At 38.9% G+C, this 24763-nt stretch overlaps 4 protein-coding genes across 4 annotated transcripts in view; 1 reads left to right on the forward strand and 3 right to left on the reverse strand.

The window, feature by feature from the left end:
- The window catches only part of LOC146483109 (vasoactive intestinal polypeptide receptor-like), a 116215-nt gene that overhangs the window by 29388 nt on the left and 62064 nt on the right, over positions 1 to 24763 (reverse strand). The window lies entirely within an intron of this gene.
- Positions 3705 to 5954, reverse strand: LOC146483112 (uncharacterized). The gene is made up of 3 exons (XM_085106224.1): positions 5820 to 5954; positions 5661 to 5725; positions 3705 to 5044 (listed from the first exon to the last, which is right to left on the reverse strand). The coding sequence occupies exons 2-3, from the start codon at positions 5696 to 5698 to the stop codon at positions 4645 to 4647; spliced, it is 438 nt and encodes a 145-aa protein (XP_084962350.1). The 5' UTR covers positions 5699 to 5725; positions 5820 to 5954; the 3' UTR covers positions 3705 to 4644.
- Positions 6550 to 9336, forward strand: LOC146483113 (uncharacterized). Its single transcript, XM_085106225.1, has one exon. The coding sequence runs from the start codon at positions 6952 to 6954 to the stop codon at positions 9163 to 9165; it is 2214 nt and encodes a 737-aa protein (XP_084962351.1). The 5' UTR covers positions 6550 to 6951; the 3' UTR covers positions 9166 to 9336.
- On the reverse strand, positions 18994 to 20156 carry LOC146483114 (uncharacterized). Its single transcript, XM_085106414.1, has one exon. The coding sequence runs from the start codon at positions 20154 to 20156 to the stop codon at positions 19143 to 19145; it is 1014 nt and encodes a 337-aa protein (XP_084962540.1). The 3' UTR covers positions 18994 to 19142.

The following is a 24763-nucleotide window of genomic DNA, read 5'->3' on the forward strand; positions in this document are numbered from 1 at the left end:
GAAAGCCTAACAATGCTAACAGTTGTATTCTATGAGCGAACAGTGCTTGTTAATGATTAGCTTGTTTGTTGTGTAATTTCCGTTTTGTGAGTTCAGAAGATATAGGATCGTGTTGCAGTTCAGTTTTCCCGTCGTTTTCGAAATAGACAGACACATTTTTTAGAAAGAGTGAAAGAATCAAAGCGTTTATTTAAGGTACAGGAGAGGAGAAAGAGTTTTTATGTAATCACAGGCGGCCCAAGCTCAAGCTGTGAGTTGTGGTGATCATCTTGCGTAATAACCGTCACGGAGCAAATTTAAGAGTTTGTATGGGAATATTTACGATCGGGTTTAGGAGGTAAAAATTCCAAAAATTTCTCAATAAAAATTACATACCTTGTTTATACGGTGTACTGTTTGTTGTTTCTCTGTCTCCTTTTGCTGATTTGAGGTCATTTTAGCCAGTTATCGTTTCCCGGGTTTCACACTCCTACGAGAAGGGCCTGGTCTGGTGGAGTTCTAGTAAATGCTTTCTCGTTCTTATCAACATTGGAGTTCAAGTTATCTCGAGCTCCGCTCGCTACAGTAAAAACTCTTTCTCACTCAACTCAGCTGTGTACGTAACTTACGTCTGGAAAAAAACAGTGGTTAGAAAAAATGAATTCGGACGATGACCTAGTCGATCTTGAAAGTGCTGAAGCCAGCCAACCATTAATGAAACGAAAACAGACCTTGAAAGGAAAGGAGTATCAAACACAATTGTATCAAGATCAAAGGTCGTCCGCGCAAAGGAATTGGCGTAAACAGCTAAACAAAATAGAAAATTGTCTCGCCGATTCAACCAATCCAGCTAAGCTGCAAAGCAAAAGAATGTTTTTAGGAGCAAAAATGGACATCTTGGAACGGCTCGATGAAGTATTAGACGACTTGTAGTGAAACGTGTTGCGCAACAGAAATTTGAGATCTATTCGGACGCGCTTAAGGTGGCCGAACACAGTTTGCGCGCGCTTTACAGATTCTGTTAGTGATGCTATTAAGCCCACGCTAGGGTTGTGGTAAGCAAATACTATCGACCACTCGATTTTATACCAAAAGGTAAGTTTTGTTCTTAAAATAACTTAGTTTCTTGTTTGTGAATCCTTCTTCATTTATCGCCGAACAAAGAAATTGAGTTCACAATGAGCTAAGCCTTTTTGTACGCCTTTCATCTTTCTGAGAAACCCTAATAAAAAGCCACGCATGCGCATTTGAACAAAAAATTGTGACTGGTTATTTTAATGGAAATAAACTGTTTTCTAAGGAACCGCTCGTTAGAATTTCGTGAAATTTGACAAAACAGTAGTTTTCTAAAAGCGTAACTTGCCTACAAACCAAAAACAAAATCTAACAGAGGGTATCTTCAAAAAACATTAAAGTGCAAAACCAACAAATACAGGAGATCTGTCTGTTAAAATTACATGAAAGCAGCGTCACTATGTCAGTATTTTGTGGATTTTTCTGGATACAAAATATGGAAAAAATCTAACGAGTGCATTTTCTAAAAATTAAGAAAAACCATTATTTGTGGACGGTTAATAGCTTGCTGCGTTGCCATGGCGACGGCACCTTGTTCAACAAGAAGTATCAAAATTTATTCCTTCTTAGTTAATCTTGCACCATGCTAATTTCGGGTACTCAGAAGTACGTAGTTTTCAAATAATGTTTACTAACACCTGTGTAATGGAAAAACTGTGTTCGGCCACCTTAAACGATTAAAAATCAAAGAATAACAGAGCTTAAAAAGTTACCGTGTACCTTCACCTTCAGAGAGGAAATTTTTGGATTTTAATTTTTTTAGATAAAAATAAACTTCCCAGTACGTTTTTGCAAACAAGAAAAGAATTTTCGAAAAAGAGTTAGTATTTGCCGAGAAATTGGGACGTAAGCGATTTCCACCGGACTGGTTAAATTTTACTTTGATTGACAGCATATTGCTGGCAGTGTAGCCACCCGTTTCAATATTTGCGCGAACGGTCTTTCTATAGTCTTGAATCCCTCACGTCCTTGCACTTCGAATATCCCTGTATTTAGTGGAAGAACTTGCGTTTGTTCGAGTACGACACTGGCATAAAAGAAGACAAAAGCTTTAAGCTACCCTTTAAAGTAGGTAAAGGTCTTAATTTCTTCCAGCGAAGCGAATATTTGGAGACAGCTGTCACAGTGATTTGGGCATCCCCGAGGTTTTGGGCACCCCCGTACCCAAATCCCTAGTGATATGGGTATCCCCGGTAGGGATGCACAAGACACTGACAGCGTAAAATACAGCAGACAGGGGCAGACGAAGTGTTGTCTAAATATTTGTTTTATCAACAGAGTCGATGACTAAATGTAAATTGGCCACCATAAAGAGATTCGAGTGCTTACGTTTCGAGCATTTTATAGCCCTTCGTCGATCTCACGAGGGGCCAACCCTCTATACGTAATCACTCGAATGTCTTCACCGTGTCCAATTCGTTTCCCACCGAGCAGCACCACCACATGTACAGTATCTTATCCTGTTGTAGGCATTATTTTACGCGAAATGAAAATAAGACGTCGCTGAATATAGTCACAGTTTCATCTGACCCCCATCTGCAAAGTGTCTTTTTTCCCTACTACGCACTGAATTTGACTTGTGCAAACATGTGTTTCGTACAAAATCTTTCCAATGCAGGTAAACATAGATTAAGCTGGGAATTTCAATCGGTACAGCTGTCACGCAATATGAAGGTCGCCTGAATGTCAAGTTTTCTGTTCTCAATTGATGTTTACTCATTTGCCTGAAATAATATAAATCGCTACGGGTAAAGACGAGAATGAGATAAAGCCGTCCACTGTATCGTACAAAGAACGAAAAACAAACGAAAATAAAACTTAATATAGGCAATCAAACTGATTAAATGAGTATAATCTGTATAATAACATAAAGTAGGGCAAACTGAAAGAATCGGGAGACCTAAATCCCTTAAGTGAAGCCTAGCTAGTGATATTTCGGTCCCATATCAGTCGCTTCATGGTAGAATCGGCCAACAGGAACAAAATCTGGAGGGTTACTCAAAAAATGAAATCAGCTTTAAAAATCGGCTTTATAAGGTAAAGGAGAGTGAAATATATGGGATACCTAAATCCCTAGTGTTATGGGTATCCCCTTCCAATATGGCTTCGTTGTGGAATCGGCGGACAGGAAAAAAAAATCTCAAGGGTAAGATAGACTGTATAAACTGAAAACGTTGACATGAATACTCAAGAAGGGAAATCAGCTTTGAAAATCGGCTATAGAAAGTCAACTGAGAATGAAATATATGGGATACCTAAATCCCTAGTGATATGTCAGTATTAGTGTAATGCATATGTATACTATAGTTTGCGGTAGTCCCCTTCATCGCAGAAACGCCAAAACAAAAAAATTCAAATTATCGCTTCATTGAAAACGAGAAACCTAGCTGTTGTACACATCAGCTTTATGAAGTAAGAGGGAGTGAAAGATTGGGCTAGTGTCTCTATTGGGTAGTGATATGGCTATCCCCATCTCATATGTCTGTCGAATGGGAAATAATCATTAAACTTCCATAATCACATGTCAAGAAAAATCTGAAATCAATAGAATAGGTTATAAATGTAAAATTTTATAGTGGCTTGATAGGTCAGTACATGAACCAATACAATTCCTCTACTCAAGGGAGCTATACATAAATAAAGATGTGCTCAAGGTCGGAAAGATTAAAGACGTAAGAGTAAACTCTGCACTACAATAGCACATTTCTTTCTCTGCAAAACATAACATACGTAATTGTCTTAAGTAGCATCTCCTTGAATATACATTTGAACTGCGGATGAAAGATTTAATATAGGAAAGACCCTCACAGTTATTTAACCATTTAACCTCTGTTTAACATCTTCAGTTTCTTTTGAATTTAAGGTGACTGGTAACAGTTTCCAGCATTCTTCAGCACTTCTACTCTGATCAGTGGATCAATACTACCACTCTTTTTCAGTTAACGCTACAACAATGGTATCAAATAAATTTCCAATCATTGGTGAGCAAGTCATAGTCTTTCTTCACGTTACAAGTTACCATAGCAACGTTATTACGTGGGAGAAACATCCATAACTATTGAATTGTACTCAGCATGTGAAGATTCAACTTTCAACACTTGTAGGAGCGGTTTCCGAGCCACCTTACATTTTCGAAGAATTAAACTAACTCTGAAAACAATTTCATGCGTTTTCGAACTTAGCAAAAAGTTGTATTTTAACATGCTAATTACAAGGCGACGAAAAAAAGATGGTTACCGAGCTCGTTTTAGAGTTGCTAAAACTTAAAGCTAAAATTATGTGTTTTTATTAGGTTAATTTGCGTCAAGAACTTGTTTACCAATCATAGGGAAATTGTTTGACGCATTATTATTGCATAAACTGAAAAACAGTATTGTTTCATCAAAGAAGAAGTGCTGAAAAGTGTTGAAAACCGTTATTTCCAGCAAATTTTAGCATTTCTACACCAGCCTATTTTTTGTAACAATCGGATTCGCCCGGGATTAGCAAATCAAGTCTTTTACATTCATACATTACCGCTACCCAAGCTACTTTCAGCTTCAATTTGGGAAACTTTAAACTGAGATAATTATTATTTGCAAGATAGTAAATTCACTTTGCGTAGCGCCACAAAATTTCACCAGTGACGTAAGTCATACGATTGGCTATCGTTTTGACCGTTGGGCCAGAATCTGCCTTTCTGTCCCAGCGCAAGTGGACCGGAAAACGACGTGTTAACTCTTGTTCAAGGGCACTTGAGACTTCTTCTGAGGCATTTAACCGCGCGTTTAAACTTTGTCGGAAGCTTGCTCCCTTTTGATCTTCCTCAGCTATCTCTTCCGTAAGGTTTATGAAAGCCTGAAAACCTCGTTTACCACCCTGACCAAAGTCTGAGTGCGCTTCTTCACTCAATTCACAAGCTTGCTTGATGATCGTTTCCATCTCTCCTTTTTGTTCCAGCTCGTCAATCATTGCTTTTACTTGCTTTTGCGTTACTTCTTCTTCCGTTTCACTGGTTTGGGAGGGAAAATTATGGTATATTTAGTATAATTTATACTGTTGCGACGTCTGCGAAAATTTTATTCATAACTTCAAATACATGCTTAAAAGGCAGATGCACAATGCTCCAATTTTGTTTGACAAACTTTGCTGCATAACCTCTCCTTATTACATAAAACGTATTTGATGAGGTCACAGACCTGCAAAGAAATGTCGTGGCACCAAAAAATATTCTCATTTGATTAAACAAGTTAATGAAACTCAGGTTAATTTTACAGCTTAACAACGTTGTATATGTACAAGCATCGACAAATAATACGGCTGCTGGCTGTTTAATTCTCTGTTGGAGGTACAGTTTCTTAAATCCAGACCTAAGTTGTCTGAGTCTCCAACAATCAGAATAATCGCCCCCTCTTGGCGAGAAAAATAACAATCATCTCTTGCAGCTATTATCCGTGGAATTTGTACAAGCTAGCAGAATCACTAACTACTTATCCTTCAACCTACAATACCACTACCGCTGCCACTACTACTGCCACTACCGCTACCGCCACCACTACCGCTACACCTCAACTAGCACTGCCACCACTACCATTACGATAGCAGAATTCACCCTGTTGATGGCTTACCCCAGATTTTGTCGCTTTGCTTTTAGGCGTTCTGGCATCAACCATTCTGAAGACTAATATTTTCTCTGTCAAAATTGAAAGGTTTATAAAATTAAAACCACAGAGCCGAGAAAAGAAAAGGATCATCTTCAAAACTAACGTGCAAATAAAATCATTTACTTTAAGCTGAGATCTGCGTTGTAGTTGCATTGTTTTTCCTTTTTCTTTTCCAACCGAAGGACTAACAGCTTCTGGAAGCGATGTCTTTTACTCAGCTCTTCATTATCTGGATCAGAGTCCACCAGGTCTTCTTTTTCTTCAATCTGAGGGTTTTGGTTCCTGAATTAATAAACAAAACCAAAGCAAAGTTTTTCCTTTGCCCACCAATACATAGGTCTCTACAGTGGCATCTGTTCAGAAAGCGCAAAAGGTGTTTAAGCTGAGACATACGCCCTGTGCAAAAATGGAGGACATTGTATTATTTGGTGTGCATCAGATTCAACTAGCCGTCACTAGCCTTGTTCAAGGTGAAATATTCCTTTGATTTTCGAAATCAAGAACGAAGTTAATAGGACTTATTTGAATGCAAACAAAAGAGTATTAAAATATTAGCACCCCCCCCCCCCCCCCGCATTATTGTTAGAACTGACCAACAAACGTTGTGATTTCACTTTCCCCTACCGGCAAAGATGAATGATCTCATGACATTTTAACACGTTCCGTATTATCAGGCTTCTCAGGTTTCCGACGCTAATCTGAAAGAAATACACATTAGCCTTTATATAATAATAATAATAATAATAATAATAATAATAATAATAATAATAATAATAATAATAATAATAATAATAATAATAATAATAATAATACTAATAATAATAATTTAATAATAATAATTTAATAATTTATGGTACTCCCAACTTTGATCCTGCAAAAGCCATCCGCTACTTCTAAAAGCAAGGAGCACAGTGCAGCGATAGAACGAAGATTAAACCTGTGGAGGCAAGGAGATTTAGATCTCTTGCTAAAGGAAGTAAGATTCATCCAAGGGAAGTTTGTGAACTCGAAGAAGGCTAGGACAGTTGAGGACATATCCAAAGTTTTTGCGAAATTGGTGTTCCAAGGAAAGTTATCTGCAGCTATTAAGCTTTTGGATAGCGAGAGCTCAACGGGCCTACTCAACCTTACACCAGAAGTCCTAGAAGGGCTGAAGGAGAAACATCCGGGAGCGGCAGATATCGCAGATGAGAGTTTATTATACGGGCCCATTGATTACTTTCCCCCTGGCGTTTTTGACCTGATCGACGAGAAAATGATCTTTGATGCTGCATCCAAAACAAAGGGCTCAGCCGGGCCGTCGGGGATGGATGCCGAGCTATATCGAAGAATCCTTTGCTCCAAGAATTTCAAGGCTGAAGGCAAGGTTTTGAGAGAGGAGATTGCCTTTTTCACAAGAAATCTGTTAAAGATCGCTTACCACCCGTCTTTGCTAGAAGGCTACACCTCTTGCAGACTCATCCCCTTGGATAAAAACCCTGGAATACGACCTATTGGCGTTGGCGAGGTCCTGAGGCGAATAGTTGGAAAAACTATCGCTGGATTTTTGAAGGAAGAGATCAAAGACGCAGCGGGCCCCCTTCAGGTTTGTGCAGGCCATAGTGCAGGCTCAGAGGCCGCGATACATGCTATGAGTCAAGTGTTTGCAGAAGAAGGAACAGATGGTATTTTACTGATAGATGCAAGCAATGCCTTTAACCAAATGAACAGATCCGTCGCCTTACATAACATCCAGATAACCTGCAAGGAAATGTCACTTTACATCATTAACACCTACAGAAGCCCGTCGAAGCTCTTTATTTGCGGCGGAGGTGAGATACTATCACAGGAGGGTACAACGCAGGGGGATCCCTTAGCCATGCCCTGGTACTCCGTCAATACATCTATCATGATCCAGAGCTTAAGGATAAGCACACCAGGTGTTAAGCAAGTATGGCTAGCCGACGACTCTGCGGGGGGTGGACAAATCGTGCCCTTGTATAATTGGTACAATCACCTGAGTCAGGAAGGAAAGAAGTATGGTTATCTAGTGAATGGACCAAAGAGCTGGCTGATTGTCAAGTCGGACGTACTTGCAGTTGAGGCAAAGAAGGTGTTTGGAGACGAGGTTAATATTACAACTGAAGGTCAGCGCCACTTAGGGGCCGTCATCGGATCTCAAGAGTTCAAAGATCAATATTGTCGGGAAAAGGTCCTTGGATGGAAAGGAGAACTCGAAGCCCTATCTGAGATAGCAAGGAGCCAGCCTCATGCAGCCTACACTGTTTTCACGAAGGGTTACAAATCCAAGTTTACCTATTTCATGCGCACAATAGAGTCGTTTGAAGATTACGTTGACCCTATTCAAGAGGCGATTGACGACTTACTCCTCCCAACACTATTAGGTCAAACGGAGCCCATCCCTAGCAATCTGCGTCAGCTTTTTACTTTGACACCCGCTCAAGGAGGGCTTGGCGTACCTGACTTACGGTTTGAAGCTCCACAGCAGTTTGCTGCTTCTACGACAATAACAGCATCGCACGTAGATTCCATCACCAAACAGAGCACTTTCATGGTGGCAGGCGAGAGGTCCACGGAGGAGTTAAAAAGACAACATCAAGCTTCAAAAATTGCGTCGGTGAAATCGAGAATGGAAAGTATTGATTCCACTCTACCCTCGGATCTGCTGCGGTCAGTTAACCAATCGAGAGACAAGGGTGCGAGCTCGTGGCTTACCGCAGTACCTCTTGTCGATCAAGGCTTAGTGCTGAATAAACAAGAATTCAGAGACTCTCTGCGTTTAAGGTATAATTTTCCCCTGTCTGATTTACCAAGCAAGTGTGTTTGTGGGGAGAAGTATACCGTCTGCCATGCCCTGTCATGCAAAAAGGGAGGGTTCGTGACGCAGAGACATGATGGCGTCCGCAACCTACTTACCTCTTTTCTTGGTAAGGTTTGCACCAACGTTGAAGTCGAACCACAACTACAACCTCTCGACAATGAGCAATTCAACCTCAGAAGTGCGGTGACAAGTCCGGAGGCAAGACTGGACATGAAGGCAGGGGGCTTTTGGTCTCGAGGAGTTACAGCATTTTTCGATGTCAGAGTAACGCATGTTAACTCCAAGTGTAACCAGGGAAAAGCAACATCGACAATCTTTAAAGAGCAGGAAGAAGAGAAAAAGCGGAAGTACCAACAGAGGGTGCTGGACGTTGAAATGGGATCTTTCACTCCCCTAGTTTTTGGAACCAACGGTGGGATGGGAGCCGACTGCAATTGTTTTCTCAAACGCCTAGCCGAGAAGCTCTCAGAAAAGAATGAGGAACCTTATCACATTACTATCACTTGGATTAGAACATTGCTTTCTTTTGAGATTTTAAAGTCGGTACACACATGCGTACGAGGCTCCAGGACACCTTTTCACAAAATTCCATTCGGGGATTTCATTGATGACTGCCGCTTAAACGCTAGCCAAGCGTGTCTCCGCTAATTTTAGAAAGTGAATGATGGCGTGACGTTGTAAATTAGTATTTTAGGATCTTTTTAACAACTTTTTTTTTTATTTCATCAAAATTTTAGTCTTACTATTGTTAAAAAATTGTGCTTGAAAATAGCTCTGTTGTACTTGGAAAAAGTCGCTTTTTTTTTTTAATCGAAATGAATTTTAAATATTGAATTGTAAATAGGTTTTAATAGCTCTTTTTTTCTACTTTTAACTTGTAAATATCAATTTTGCTTGGAATATTATAATAAAGAAAGATTTTATTTTTAATAATAATAATAATAATAATATTATCATTATTATTATTATTATATTATTATTTGATGATAATGATAATAACGTGTATCATCGGTTTTTGATCATTGTAGTGTATTCAACTAGTTATGATCATTTTCCTATTATTGTCGATGCCAAAATATGGAAGGCAACGAAACGTTTTTCATTTTCATCGCAATTGCAATTTTACCAACCTTATTGAATTATCAAAGCAATACTTCTTCCCAAAATGATTTATCCTAGCTCTTTTTTAAGTACACCAGCCACGGTAATAAAAGAATCCAACGCTTTGGTGTTTAATTTTTTGTGGAATGGGAAAGATAAAGTCATTCGACGCTCAACGTAGGCGCCTTATTATTCTGGTGGTCTTAAAATGATTGACTATGAAACTATTATAAAGGCATTAGGTTAAGTTGGTTAAAAAGGATAGTAGATGTTGAGTGTTGTGGCTTTTGGAAGCATTATCTCAATTATCTTCTGAGCAACAAGGGAGGGTTATTTTTCCTTGAATGTAATCATGACGTAAAGCAAATCTTTGACGTAATGCCAATCTTTTACTATGAACTTCTATCTTGGTGGGCTGAATTAAGAGAAACTGTTGACCCTGATAGGGGTCACGATTACATCTTATGGAATAATTAAAAAATTTTGATAGAGGGCAAAACTGTTTTCTACAGACACTACTTTGATAACGGTGTAATTTTCACAAAGGACCTACTTTTTGACATGACAAATACAGATTCATTTAGAGCAATGAAAGAGCAGGGCTTAACAAATTCTAATTTTTTGGTTTGGACAGGTCTGAGACAATCCGTTCCATCAAAATTAATTACGTACTAACATACAAAATTTCATGACCGTCATTGATTTGGAAAATTATAAATGTAAAAACTACTATAAACATTTGACAAAATTTACATACGAAAAACCTAGGAAATGGGATAAGCTCAGTCAGGAATTTTATTTAAGAGAAGACCAAATTTCAGAAGTATATCTTTTACCTTTGAGGGTTGCTAGCGAACCGTATGTACGCTCTTTTCAATACAAAGTGTTAAATTACATCCTCTACACAAATGACCGTCTTTTTAAAATAGGGTATGTATCAAATCCAAACTGCACCTTTTGTAAAGAGCATCGAGAAACTATTCATCACATCCTATTTGAATGCTCTTTTTCCAAGCATTTTTGGAATTTGATGTCCTCTTGTATATTAAGTAGGCTTGGAAGTTGCGAGTGCCTCTCGATACGTGACATTATGATAGGCATTCTGAAGGAGGGAATGGATCTGCTTAACTATATAGTAATTTTAGGAAAAACGTATCTGTGGATCTGTAGGTGTAAAGGAATTAACCCCATCTTTAATCATTTCAAGAAAATTTTGGAAATCAAACATGAAACAGAAAAATACATAGCCTTTAAGACAAAAAAAATCCGCCAATTTAAAAAGAAATGGGAGATGTTTGAGGTATTTAATTTCATTTAATTTGGTTCAATTGTAATCTTAATTAAAAGTATGTAATTGTCAGTTAAAAAAAAAAAAAAAAAAAAACCTTATTGAATGGAGAGTCACAATTCCCACAAACACTCTGAGCCATCTGTTTAAGGATGATAACAATAATTTAGCAAATTTAGTTACAACGACTTCCACACATGAAAATAAGATACTGACAAACAAACGCTAGTTAACAGTGTTATTGCTTTGAATTTTAGACTAACTGGATACATTACCATGCAAACATAGACACCGCAACTAGTCCAGTCGGGTTGGACGGGGTTTCCCCAAATCTCTTCTGCCCAGCTGTCTACGGAAGAGGGATCCCAGCCTTCGTCTATGGCCTTGGCTATCCTAAAAAAAGCCGAATCAAATTAGGACAATGTCACTACGACACCAAATACTACCATACTACTGATTCTGTTAGTAACGCAACCTCTGTACTGAGTATTATCATACTTTTGAAGGAAATAAACACGTATGTTAACAGGCTTTATTTCCTGTGCACAGTCAGTTCCAACCTGATGTTATCAAAGAATCCCATTTCATGATTGTCGCTTATTCCTCGTGGATCATAGAACACAATTGTCTTTGCCTCGTACATTATGACCTGCAAGAAACCAAATCATGGATTTATAAAATAAAAAAAAAAAGATATCACTGCAATGTCTTGTTAAATGTAACTCAGAAAATTCTCCGTAAGTCGCGCCTTTTTTTACAGGTGTCGCTAGTAGCTTACCCCGAGGCACCAGTGATTACCCCTCACATTTACCGGAAAGATGATCTTGCTCGTTTCCATAAGTTTCTCCTGAAAAAACAAACAAACAAAAACGGAAACGGTCATTCACATTGAATAATGATCTCACCCTCAACACCCTGCCATTAAATATTTAGTTTTGCTTTATTACCACGGTATGCACATTACTGAGGAATAGCAAGAATTTTTTTTACCTTATTTCTTCGCCAACGTACAATATCCTGGGTATTTCCAGTTGTCAGTTTGTTGTAAAAAAAACGACGGAAAATGCACAATACGGTGTTCCTGTCATAATGTAGATCATAATGAAATTAAAAATTACAAGACAAAATAAAGTGCTGGCGTTCCAGCTCAAATGACACTGGAAAAACGAAAGCTGTTCTCTGAGCTTACCGATTGAGAAAACACCTCTTCGAGAAGGGCAAAATAGAAGTTCATGACCTATGAGAAACGAAAGGAATCATCAACATCTTTATTCCCCTTTCAGGTATACTAAGGGCAACCAATTCAGCTTTACCTCGTCATTTACCTGCAAGATAGTAATGGTTGCCATTGCAGATTCCAACCAGAGATTCTGAGTCGTATTTGCAGTACTTTGATTGGGAGTACATTTCACAATAACCAGGTAGGTAAATTGCGAGAGGAGCCCCAATCATTACACTGAACGCCTCCATTTCCGGGGATTCTGCAAACACCTCGTTCTTCCCAGTCCTTATCAGCGAGGAGTGAAGAGCCAAGCACTGTTTGGAATCAAGCCATAAAAATTCAGGCATCCCAACAGGCCGAGCCTGAATTGTGGCTGCTACTTCGCTATTCCTTCCATTATTTTCCAAAGGACTATGCCACCAATCGAACATGCTTTGAACAATAAGTGTTTTTAAGGTAGTATTGTTCCTTTGGAAAATCTGGCGTTCCTGTTCGTCTGCTATGGCGGAACGCATCGCCATAATATCTTGTACAGGAATGGGTTCATCTATCATCTTCTTTGGCAGATAATGGCCACATTTCCTGGCAGCGTAAATTGCCTCCCATCTGCACATTAGCTCGTATCCGCAATCTCCATTGGGTCGCATACTTTTGATGACATATGTTTTGCCCATATAACGCATGAGGGATTACCTCGTCTCGGTTTTGTTTTGCGACAGCCATCATGCTGCTGAAAAAAGAAGAAGGCGAGCCTGGCGTTGCAGTTGAGCGTACCTTAAAAGATAAAAACGCAAAAGAATAACAATTTTAAGGAGATAATGCGAGGCCTTTTACGACAACAATTTTGGAAGATTTTTAACCTACTTTCTACTGTTGTTCTCAAAAGGGGAAAACAAACAAGTGAAAAAATGTCTGGAACAAGACATAATCAGAGGCGAAAAAAATTGTTTGCATGGTAAATAAAACAAAGGGTCAAATAACAATCAAAAGCGATACTTATTGTGACAATCTTCACCTCTCTTTTCTTGGAGCGGGGACTGGACCCAGAGGATGTCACTGAAGTAGTTGGCTGCGGATCACGTGGTTTCTGGTTTGGCTGTTGAGTGGCTGTACTTGTTGAAGTCGTTGAAGGAGGTATACTGTCGTTGAAGCTTTGCTTTCCTGGGGATACAGTATTTGCATGCTTTAAAGGTTTAGTTCTCGGTTTTGGCACAGGAGGAGCGCGAACAGGAATTTTGGTTCTCGGTTTTGGCACAGGAGGAGTTTGCGTGTTTGGCATAGATGACTGTTTAGTGCTGTCTAATGAGGACGGACTATGATAACCATTAGATCCATTGTTGGAAGGCGATCTGTATGGTTTGAGATGTTTGATAGACACCTGTTTTTTCAGTTTCTTCCCAGACCCATTTTCAAGCCTGCAGGTGCCCTTATCAGGATTTATTTGGGTGATTTGGTACGGGCCAAGCCACTGGTCTTCGTACTTGTACCCTGCCTTTGTCATCTGTAGCATGTTTTGTTGCAACACAAGATCACCCACTAGAAAAGGACACACAGATTGGCCTCTCTTCATCTTGTACTGATGTTTCTGTCGTTCTTGCGCTTGTTTGATGTTTGTATCAACACGTGGGAATAGAGTGTCCCTTATCGGCGACATCTCGTTGACGTGTTCTCTTATGGCTTCCTCACTGCTAAGATCATCCACAAGTTGAGCTAAGTTTTCAAAGCCTGTGAGGGGTTGCTCAAGTTTTTCAACCTCAAATGGAAGCCTAGGGTTTCTCCCATACATCAGAAAGAAGGGGCTATATTTTGTGGTGGTGGATTCATTTGTGTTAATCGTGAACACCGTCCCTTCTACATAGTCATCCCACGTGTCTTGGTTGTCCTCCATGAGTTTTCTGAGAGTTCTAAAAAAAATATACGGAATAATATACTGTGAGTGCTTGAAATGTGACGTGGCACAGTTAAGAATGTCGCGATCCACCAATTGGTTTCTCTGTCAACAGCCTTATTTCTTCACATGTTCAGTCTTTCAACGGACCGATTGATTAATTCATTAATTAATTGTTGGCTATTTGAACTAGAAACGCCCAAGGGTTAATTTGCCCTAATTCATTACATTTTCTTTCATGAATTACATTATCGTACGCTACAGTCATGTTGTCAATCAAATTACCTTTTAATGGACTGGTTGGTTCTTTCATCTAAACCATTAGCTTGTGGGTGGTAGGCCGAAGTGATGCGATGCTTGACTCCAAACTTTGAAAGTAATCTCTCTGACAGCTGAAATGGGAGAGGTTTCTCACAGTCACAGCAACTAACTTTCAAAATAAAGATTTTTGTTCAAAGAGAAATATGTCTTAGTAACGTAACAGAAGAATACTGATTATCGCTGAAAATAACCACAACGTAGCTTCAATGTGTCTTCTAAAAGACCCAGATAAATTGAAAACAAACAAAGAAAAAACAAATGAGAACAACAAATTCAAATCTAAGAGCTAATTGCACAATTTACCTGATTTACAAACTTCCGTCCTTGGTCAGAAATTATGTGTACAGGAGCCCCATGTCTGCAGAACGTGGTGTAGAGAGCCTTTGCCACACTATCTGCACTTTTATCGGGTAACGGAACGCACTCTACGTACTTTGTGAAGTAATCCGTCTGTGTCAACAGGTACTTGCTTCCGTGCTGTGAGGTTGTGGGGGCTTCGATGAGATCAATGCCGACAAGAGACCAGGGCTTCGGAACAACCTTGACGGGGTGAAGAACATCAAATGTCTTCACTTCGGGGGCATTGCGCTGGCATCTGTCACAATGTTTTATCTAGAGAAATATGTATCAACAGGCACTTAACTCAGTCAATTTTACATTCCCTCTACGTTGTCATTCTGTTCGAGAACCAACATGCCCGGAAAAGTTTAGAAAAAAATTGCTGTAATCGACCCAAATTCATTAACACTATGACGGCGATTTTGCTGCATTGTAGCTTGAAATAGTGCTAAAACATGACTAAGTATCTTCACTCGTACAAGGACAGCAAAATAAAGTGTTGAAGGGAGGACAAGAAAGGACGACAGAAATTGAGAAAGTCTGCAAGACTTTTTTCAGTTTAATTTGACGTCACAGTGACTCATTACAACACAGCATCTCTCTCTTCAGTGCACCTACATCACATTTGTGAACAAACCTGGTACCAGTCGTTCAAAGAGCGGATAACTTTATCCACTGAATAAGTTGCTATTCAGCGGAGCAAATGTACTCCAACCAACGCTTCTGGCAAGTTTTCCACGCAATCCCATACTTAAATTTGACATATGCTTCCACTCTATTCACAAATTTTAGGATTATCGGGAAAATACTGCACACAGTTTAACTGCCGGATAGTAACCTATCCAGTGGATAAAAGTATCCGCTATTTGAACAACTGGGGCCTGGACTATTATTTTCAGGTTTCCATCAATGAAAATATATCTTTTGGGTATTAAAGCGTAGTTTTCACTAGCGATACAAGCAGAGGCGCAAGCACAAGACAAGGAAAAAATTTGATCCTTGCGCTTGTGCTTATGCTTGCGTCGAGGCCGTTTTCACGGTGAAATAAGCATTCTTATGCTTGCGATTGTGTTTGCCACTGTGCTTGCGTTGCTAGTGAAAACCAAACTTAACTTTTCCCTGGAACTTTTGGAAGTCATACCGTGATAGTATCCCTCGAAGTGTGACTAGTTGATGTCCAAATTGTATCATCGTTTATTTTTTCAAGATTGTTTTCTAACCCTAAAGATACTTGATGGATGGATAATTAGTTTTTTGGGTGGAGCAGTTGTGTAATTACGTGTAAAACAGCCAGCTACGAAAATAACTCGCCAACCACAAAATTCTGAATACTTTAAATTAATGAAAATTAACTTAATAAATGAATGAATAAATAAATTTATTTATAAAGCAATAAATGAAAAAAGAAAAGAGAATCAGTCGTTTATACAGAATCTTAAAGGTGAACGGTGCTGAAAGCGGGACTGCCAAAACAGCTTATTTTATTTATTTATTTATTTATTTATTTATTTATTATTTTTTTCATAAATAACTCATTCTTGTTCAGGATGTTTTATTTTGGTAACTGCTGAGCATCCCCTACCCCCCACCCCCATTCCCACTCAGAGAAATAAAGGAAGTGGCGTGACAGGCAGACTGTGGGTCAGACACAAGTATTGAATTACCGATCAACTCTTCAGCGGGACCTCGACAAAAGAACCCTTGATTCTTGCATAAATCCTATTTTGCGTTCGATATCTTTAAGAGGGAGATTTTGGGGATAAAGGACGCTTTTAAATTTGAAGTTAGATTTTGGTCAAAACTGACCCAAGTTTTTATAAATTTGTTTTGCTTGCGTATTGTAAATTTAGAAATATATAAATTGATGCCGTGAAATCACTGTGGAAGAAGCGTTCATGACAGTGAAAAGCAATTCTTACCATTTCAACCGTATCCTTGTAATAATCCGGCCAGTAGTAACGCTCCTTGATCTTCTTGAGCGTGTTGTCTCTGCCAGCATGGCCAGAAAAATCAGCAGAGTGGCATTCTTCAAAAATCCTTGATTTTTCGTCTTCCTTTATAACCAATCGCTTTAAAGTCGAGCCATCCTTTTGCTTATCCATATAAAACAGGGAATCCTTTTGTTGGTCGTACTCGAATTTTTTGCAGAATTTCCGCAACACTAACTTTTCCTGTTTAGTAAACCCGGGCGGATAGGCCTGGCTTTTCACATATTCCAAAACATTTCTATATTTTGTGGAATCCATCTTTCCAAGACTTTCCGTTTTTCCCGCGAAATTCTACTCACATGTTAGAGGGGATACCCAAATCACTAGTGTTTCGGACATGGGGGGAGGGTACCGGGGGATACCGAAAACCCGGCAGCCATATTGGAAGGGGATACCCAAAACACCGGGGATTTGGGTACGGGGGTGCCCAAAACTCGGGGATGCCCAAATCACTGTGACAGCGCTGGTTGGAATCCCCAACAGAGAATTCGGTCGATTTGTTCGCCCGTTATAGCGGGCAGTTTTTAATTACTGTAAACGCGGAGGAAGCAGCGGAGGAATAAGGTAATGCATTAACTGTTGAAAAGGATTTTGTCTTTTCGTGAAGCTCTTTTGACCGGCATCACCTCGTGTGTTTCTCTCAGGGAATACATTGACAAGGAAATCGTGGAATTTGCAAAGATCAATCCTGAAGTTACAATTTACGTCAGAGAACGAAATGGGAAACATCCCAGGATCGTTGCAAATTTTCGTAAGTTGATATCGTAAGTTAATTAAGCTTAATGGATGTCTAATTAAACTTAAATATTGTCTTCGAATTCAAGTGGTTTTAAGAGTGACCTTACATGTACTCTCTCTACACGTATTGAAGGGATTAGGACAATTTTCTGTGATCATTCATTGTGCATATTAACTCCTTGACTGTGCTTTTCTCTGCATAAAAAAAAAAATTACGTTATTTGGGTGTCAATGATTTCAGCGCAGAGCACTCATTGGGGACACTTTTGAGGAGAGGGGTAAACCGGAGTACTCGGAGAAAAACCTTTCGAGGCATGGACGAGAACCAACAACATATTTGACACTGAGTCTGGGAATCAAACTCGGGCCACATTGGTGGGAGGCGAGTGCTCTCACTACTGCGCCATCCCTCCTCCTCCCTGGTTAGTACAGATGTCTCACCCTTGTGGTCTACTGAGTACACTTGATTGTAAAAACGTTGTCTCTTAAAAGGTATAGACTGTGAAGGCCCAATAATAAGACCCAACAGCTTTCTGGGAAGCACTTGACCTATCAGCTTATTTATCTTTGTGTTAGAAAAAAAGTCTGTGCAGTTTTTAAAATTCGCCTATAATTTTGCTCACAAAGGAAAAGACGAAATATGCACATGCCAATTAAATTATTCTATAATTTCACCAGGTTGCATTGTTTACAATAATATTGAAAGTTTGCACAGGACAACTTTTTTCAACTGAGTGGATACACAAAAAAAATGCATATGAAATCAAGTGTGGCTGTGTATTGTACTTATCTTAGTCATGCTGATCAATTGGTGTTGAATAAAAACCATTAAGGCTGATTGAGGCCGCTTGACTTTTGCTTATGTCATACCAAGAGGTGAAGACGATGGAAGTGAAATACTTGAAATACATAAATTTAAACTGGGGATGAAAGAATGCTGCTTAAAGTATCACGCAAATTTGCTGTCATTTCAAAACCCAAAAATGTTTGTCTGTCAGCAGAAACAAAGAAATAATATTTATTGTCAAGTTTGTTATAAATAATTTTTATTGCCCCAGTGCAATAAAACTGTCAATTAGTGCCTCTGGCCAGAGACAGAGTAGGCTGGTATGGATTGAAACTTGAAAAATGTTGGGCTAATTTTTTTCAAGTTCTCTCATTTTTGTTTCCAAAATGTGCGAGAACAGATTATTATTATTATGCGCAGTAAAAGAAGCTCCACAGGGCGCGTAGCGTAACCTGTGAGCCAAGCGAAACACGTGAATAAATCAATAAAATATATATACATATATAAAAAATATAAAATATATAAAATTATTAAAAACTGCATCATTGTATAATGCAATTCGAGGGATCTAATTGGCTTAGCGGCCATGGTATATGAGCAATTATACCATGGCCGAGAAATGGCGACCATTAAATTGCCTTCTGGTCGTTCTTGCACAGCGAAATCAGTTAGATCTAGCAATATTTTTCGGTTGTTTTTAATAAAACAATTATTCCACTTGCGCTTGTTGGATATGAGATGATTATAGCCAACTCGGCGCTACGCGCCTCGTTGGCTATCTATCATCTCATATCCAACGCGCGCTCGTGGAATAATTGTTAAATATATAAAAGCCATAGTCCAAAAATATAAAATATATAAAAATATCTAAAAGTCATAGTTTATATAAAAATGTATAAAAGTCATAGCTGGTCTATTCATGGCTGGTCCATCAATCTTGGTATAATAAAACATCATGTTACTACTTTGAAAGTTCTTGCAATGTTCAGCGTCGCCGATAAAACCGCCTTCTGCATTTTCTCTAGGACTTGAGTAGTCTTCCGCCCAACCAGTGATCGCACACTAATCTCTTTCTCTTTCGACCAGCCGCCTAGCACATCCATGATAATGTTATACTGGCGCACCTCATATCCTTTATATTGCTCCTTCAGTTCCCACCTCAAGGGACCATACTTCATGGTTTTCTCCTCGCTCTTCTTCTCTCGGTTACTAATCCATGGACAACTCATCTCTATGGTCATGACTTTCTTGCTCTCATGATTCACAACCCTCGCATCGACCCGGTTGGCTCGCACCTCCTGATGATCTGCATACACAGGTACATCCCACCACGCTTCTACTTGTTCTGACTTGTACACCGGCTTTGGCATCACTGGCGAGTACCATGGTGGTACTTCCTCAAGAAGATCTTGGTCACGTAGGAGCTCGTAGAACAGGACTTTTAAAGCCATGTTATGTCTGAGCAAATACTTGTTCTGAGCTAGTGCAGAACACCCGGCCAGAATGTGCGGGACACTTTCTTGGGCATGACCACATAGCCTACACTTCACATCCCCGGGACAACTCGTGTGTGTCTTCTTACTAGAGTATAGCTTTGTCGGCAAAAGTTGCTCGTACAGTTCAAATACACCGGCAATAGTGTACGAGGGGCATGATCTCCATTTATTCAGCCAACTGAAACACACATTCTTGCACAGCTGTAAATCAGACTTCCTCTCAGTCAGCAACTTTCCCTGCCATTCTAGTCCACGTGCTTCCTTCTTAAACTTCTTCTCCACACATTCTTTCAATACTTCCTTGACACGGTACGATGGGATGATCCCCCCGTTGCTCATAGCACCGACAGAATCTGGGTGATTAAGGTGTAAGTTGACGCCCAGATCCTCCGCAAACTTTGCAGCATCTTTAACTAACGAACTATGCCCCAGTAACTCAACTCTCTCCTCGAACTCCCTTACCATTTCCATATTATTATTATTATATTATTATTATATTATTAAAACCCCGCCATGATACTTCCCCTTTAAGATGCAGACATTACTGCAATGGCTTGCAGTTCAAATATATCACTTCCAAATTTTTTTGTATTTATCTACTTTTGTGTTTTAGTGAATGGCAACAGTAAACTAGTGGAAGTGAAGAACAAAACTCCAGATGAGATTGAAGAATGGGTTGTAAGATTAAGGCATGAATCAGGAGTAAAAGTACAAAAGATAAGACAATTTTGGCACACAGAGAATCCTTCCATACAAGGAACATGGACACCATTCCTAAACAAACCACCATCACTGAGACGGTCGACTGTCAATGGAGCTACGGTGCAAAGACCATCAAGCAGTTGACTCTGTGTTGACTCTGTGTTTGGTCTTGTTCAACAAGGTGATAGTGGCACCTTTTTTGTCCCCTACTTGCAACTCTTTTCCACTTATTACCTTTTAAAAGCTAATGTTTTAAGAGGGTTGTTCAAGTTAGGAAAGATGTTGGCAGCAAAAACTGTAAAGTGGGTAGCTTTTGCAGTTCAATGGGCCATTTCCGAGTTGCTAAATGAACCTCCTTATTTGAAGTGAGGCTAAGGGCAAAACTTCATATAAAAATTATTTTTGTTTGCATATGAATGTAAACTAATTTCATCATAAAAGCAATGCACATTTTAGCCTCACTTCTTAATGAGGTTCAAAGCAACTCGAAAATGGCCTACTGGTATTTGTATAAAGTTGTACCTTTAAAGAAGCCACAGTGTCAACATGCATTTGGTGAATTTGTTTAATCATCAAGACAGGCTTTCTCTGGTGATCATTTCCTTTAATCCCATGAGCTATAGGCTTGATTAAGTAGAGGTATTGTAGTGAGAAATCAGATGCTGATCATTGTTAAGATGTTTAGAAAGGTTTTAACACCCCTACCAGACTAATCCCTCTAAACATGTCCCTGCAAGGGCAAGTATATCATGGTAAGGTACCATATAGTCACCCACATAACCCTAATCCTTGCCCTCCATTTAAGTCACCCTTTCCTTACCATGAATTGTATGCCCCTACAAGAAATAAAATCCCTTTGGCTTTTCAAGGGTTGAGGTGTGTGCTTGCTTGAACATCTGAATAAAATGTAAAATATAGAAACAATTGAAAATTTTTTTGTGTCTTATTTCTTTTGGCATATTTTGTTCCATCAGTGATTGCGTGAACCTAAGTGTTCATGACAAAAAAATATTATTTGTTTTGTCAAATCTTCATGTTGTTCTCATACGAAAGTAGGAAAATAGAGTCCTTATCAATTTTTCTTCCCCCTGCTTTTGACGCATATAAAAGCATTCCGGCTGGGTACAATACAGTGGAAGATGGGAGACTGGGGATAGTTGGGCTGTGATATCAATACAGGAACACTTAGTATGTCGCGTATTCAAACGGCGAAAACAGACACACAGTGTCGATCAGTCTCTGTTTACCGTCTGTGTTTTTACTTTTTGAATACATGAAATACTTCACTTTAAAAAAACTTCAAAACCTTTTTTTGGTAAATAATAACTGAAATAATTTAGTAAACTCAGACTCACAAATAACTTATCAGCTTTGCGCTCTAAAAGTGAAAACCTTATCTTATGGGGGAAGTATCACGAAAATTTTGTGTCATTTCAAAACCCAAAAATGTTTGTCTGACTACAGAAACAAAAAATAATTGTCGTTTTGTCATAAATTATCACCCCAAAGTGATACAACTGTCGATTAGTGCCCCTGGCCAGAGACAGAGTAGGCCTGTATGAATTGAAACTTGTAAAATGTTAGGCTAATGTTTTTCAGTTATTATATTTTTGTTTCCAGAATGCGCTAGAACAGAGGACAAGTTGTTCCTGTCAAGAATTGAGTTGATTTCTCTCCTCTCGTTGTTCCAGAATCATTTTGTAGCAAAGTGAAGGTCTTAATTCAACATTTTTAACAAAAGAGGTAAAAAAAAAAACCCCATGATACTTCCCCTTCAAAGGATCTTCTAATTTTCTACGTTTAACGACGGTGCCTACAATTAACGAAGTATTTTTGCATACTTTGTGACTACCGTCGAACCTCCCTTTGCGAACACCTCTCGTAAGCGACCACCTCTCATTAGCGACCACGTTTCCAAAATACCAAAAGTTTTCAAGTCAAATCACTATAGATGGAACCTCTTGTAAGCGACCACCTCTCATAAGTGACCACTTTTAGTAGATGATTGTTTAAAATTTTCAATAATTGGTTTTAACCTCCCGTAGGCGACCACTATTATCACGGGCGGAAATTGAAAAATGCGTCGCTGTAACATGTTGGTCACATCATGACAGCGTACGCCGTCAATCTCACAGTCCATAGCTACCGGAAGTGTTTCCTGATATAGCTTAGCATTGAAACAATTGATAAAATACACATGCACTATACTTCACACTGAAATAAACTTTAATCAGATAATTTGAATCCTTCGTAGGAAAAAAACCCTCTTATCTTTTATCTTTCTTATCTTTTTGCTTATGTTCCGTTTCCTGAAAAATTTAGACAGCGCCACCTGAAGTAACATAAGAGTCAAGTTTCTTCAACAATAAGGGGTATAGAATGGTCCTTCAAAAATAATGGGTCTCGGCAAATTTTAGGCGGGTCTCGAAATCTCGGCGTCTCAAACTGGAGTCTCGGAATCTCGAGCTCGAAAAAATAAAGCTGGTCTCGGAATCTCGCATTTTGAAATTTGAATCTCGGAGTCTCGCAAACCAAGCGAAAATTAAGTCTGAATAAACCGTCCTAAACTGACAACAAACAATAATCTTGAAAACTGAACGGCTCAACATGGCAATCACTTCTGCAGCTTCTGTAAAACATGTAAGCTTGGATGAATTCTGCTCGTAAATTGCCGTACTATGCTTTTCGGCAGTGTTAGTAAAAAACACGTGATGCATCGCGACGTCTCGGGCTAGGATTTAGAAAAAGTAGTTAAGTCTCGGTCTCGGATTTTAAACGAAGGTCTCGGCGTCTCGGCGGGTCTCGGATTTCACCATTCTATACCCCTACAATAATTGTCTCATTCGCTGTATCCGGCGCTGTATTGTATTAAGTAATTTGTGAGATAAAAACAATAATCACCAGAAACATTACGATTTTTTGCCTAGAATAATTTTGGACCAGTCTTAGTATACTTGTAGCTAAGAAAAATTATTACTATGGGTTTCGATAAGTACTTGCAAAAGGGTTAGGTCTCCGCAATTACCATATGTAAATTAACCGAAATTTAGACCCCCCTGTGGTCTCACCTCTGGTAAGCGACCACCTCACGTAAGCGACCAAATAACCTTGATGTTATGGGTAGTCACTTACGGGAGGTTCGACCGTGTGCGGAAAAAGTTTATCTTAGTATGAGCTAATGGAATCCAGAAAGAGAATTTGGGGTAGGGGGTATTTTTTTGTGAGATAATTAAGCAACCATTATTCTTAAAAGCAGTAAAATACAAAGCAAGGTATGGCATTTTTTCCAAATTTAGTTTTATTATCTCTAAAAAATGCATGGTTACCCCCAGTTTTCTTTTTTGGATACCAAGAAACATACTTGCGTACATCGGTAAGACGCGTTGCTTGATCCTATTTCCTATTCATAAATTTCTTTTCAGATAAATTTTCACGAAAACACGTTTTTTTCTTTCATTCACTCGGCCAAGGTAATAGATGATTAATATTGGAGCGAAAATCATTAAAGTTTTCTCAGACCAACCACGTGACTTGGTTGTGATCCCATTGTCACCTGAACATTGCTGATTCCTTGAAACCATGTTGACCTTTCCGAGAATAAACTTGTACAAGGCAATGCACTGGCATCGCAACTGTTTCACTTCATGGCTTCTCAGTGAAGAAGAAAAAACTGCAGGTGTTCATATTAACCTTGCTTCACTCATGTGGTTCTAACTTTACAGTCTGTGCATGAAATGTTGATGTGTGATAGTTCAGATGTTATTGAACGCAAGTGTAGCCGCTGGGATGAGACTGTTTCAGAAATCATTTACACAGTATTTCGGTAAAGACAGCGAGGAATCTTTTATACCCTACTACACAGCAGGTTGTCAGAGGAGCAGTCTATGAAGTTGGGAGCAAAGAAAATATTTCAATCTTGAGAATAAACTTGAATTTATGTGAAAATAAAACCAGGAAATTAAAATGGGAATTTTTATGCCAAATAACTTCTGTATATTATTATATATTATACCAGTAAACCTTTATTGTAATAACGAAAACTGTTCAATTTACAAACTTGTATGAGTTGTTAAATTACACGATATAACCACAGTAGGTTTGGGAGAACTTCAATGTTTATGTTAACTCAAACAAACACTTTGCAGTTTTGCCAAACTCTCTTGAGTGCTGACATGACCTCTTCCTAGACTAGTGTTGACTTAAGACCAATATCAGTGTTCATTAATATACAGTGATTACACAAGATTATAAACCAGTAAATGCACTTTAATAAAAGTTAATATTTCTGACCGGTGGTTTATTTACATCCATTTAAAAATCATTTTTGTCTCAACAGAAATTAGATCATGTGGTCTCAAAATTCTTTCCAGCTCTTA

The sequence above is a fragment of the Pavona decussata genome, unplaced genomic scaffold (genome assembly GCF_977016875.1).
Source record: "Pavona decussata unplaced genomic scaffold, jaPavDecu1.1 SCAFFOLD_40, whole genome shotgun sequence".
In the NCBI taxonomy this organism is placed as follows: Eukaryota; Metazoa; Cnidaria; class Anthozoa; order Scleractinia; family Agariciidae; genus Pavona; species Pavona decussata.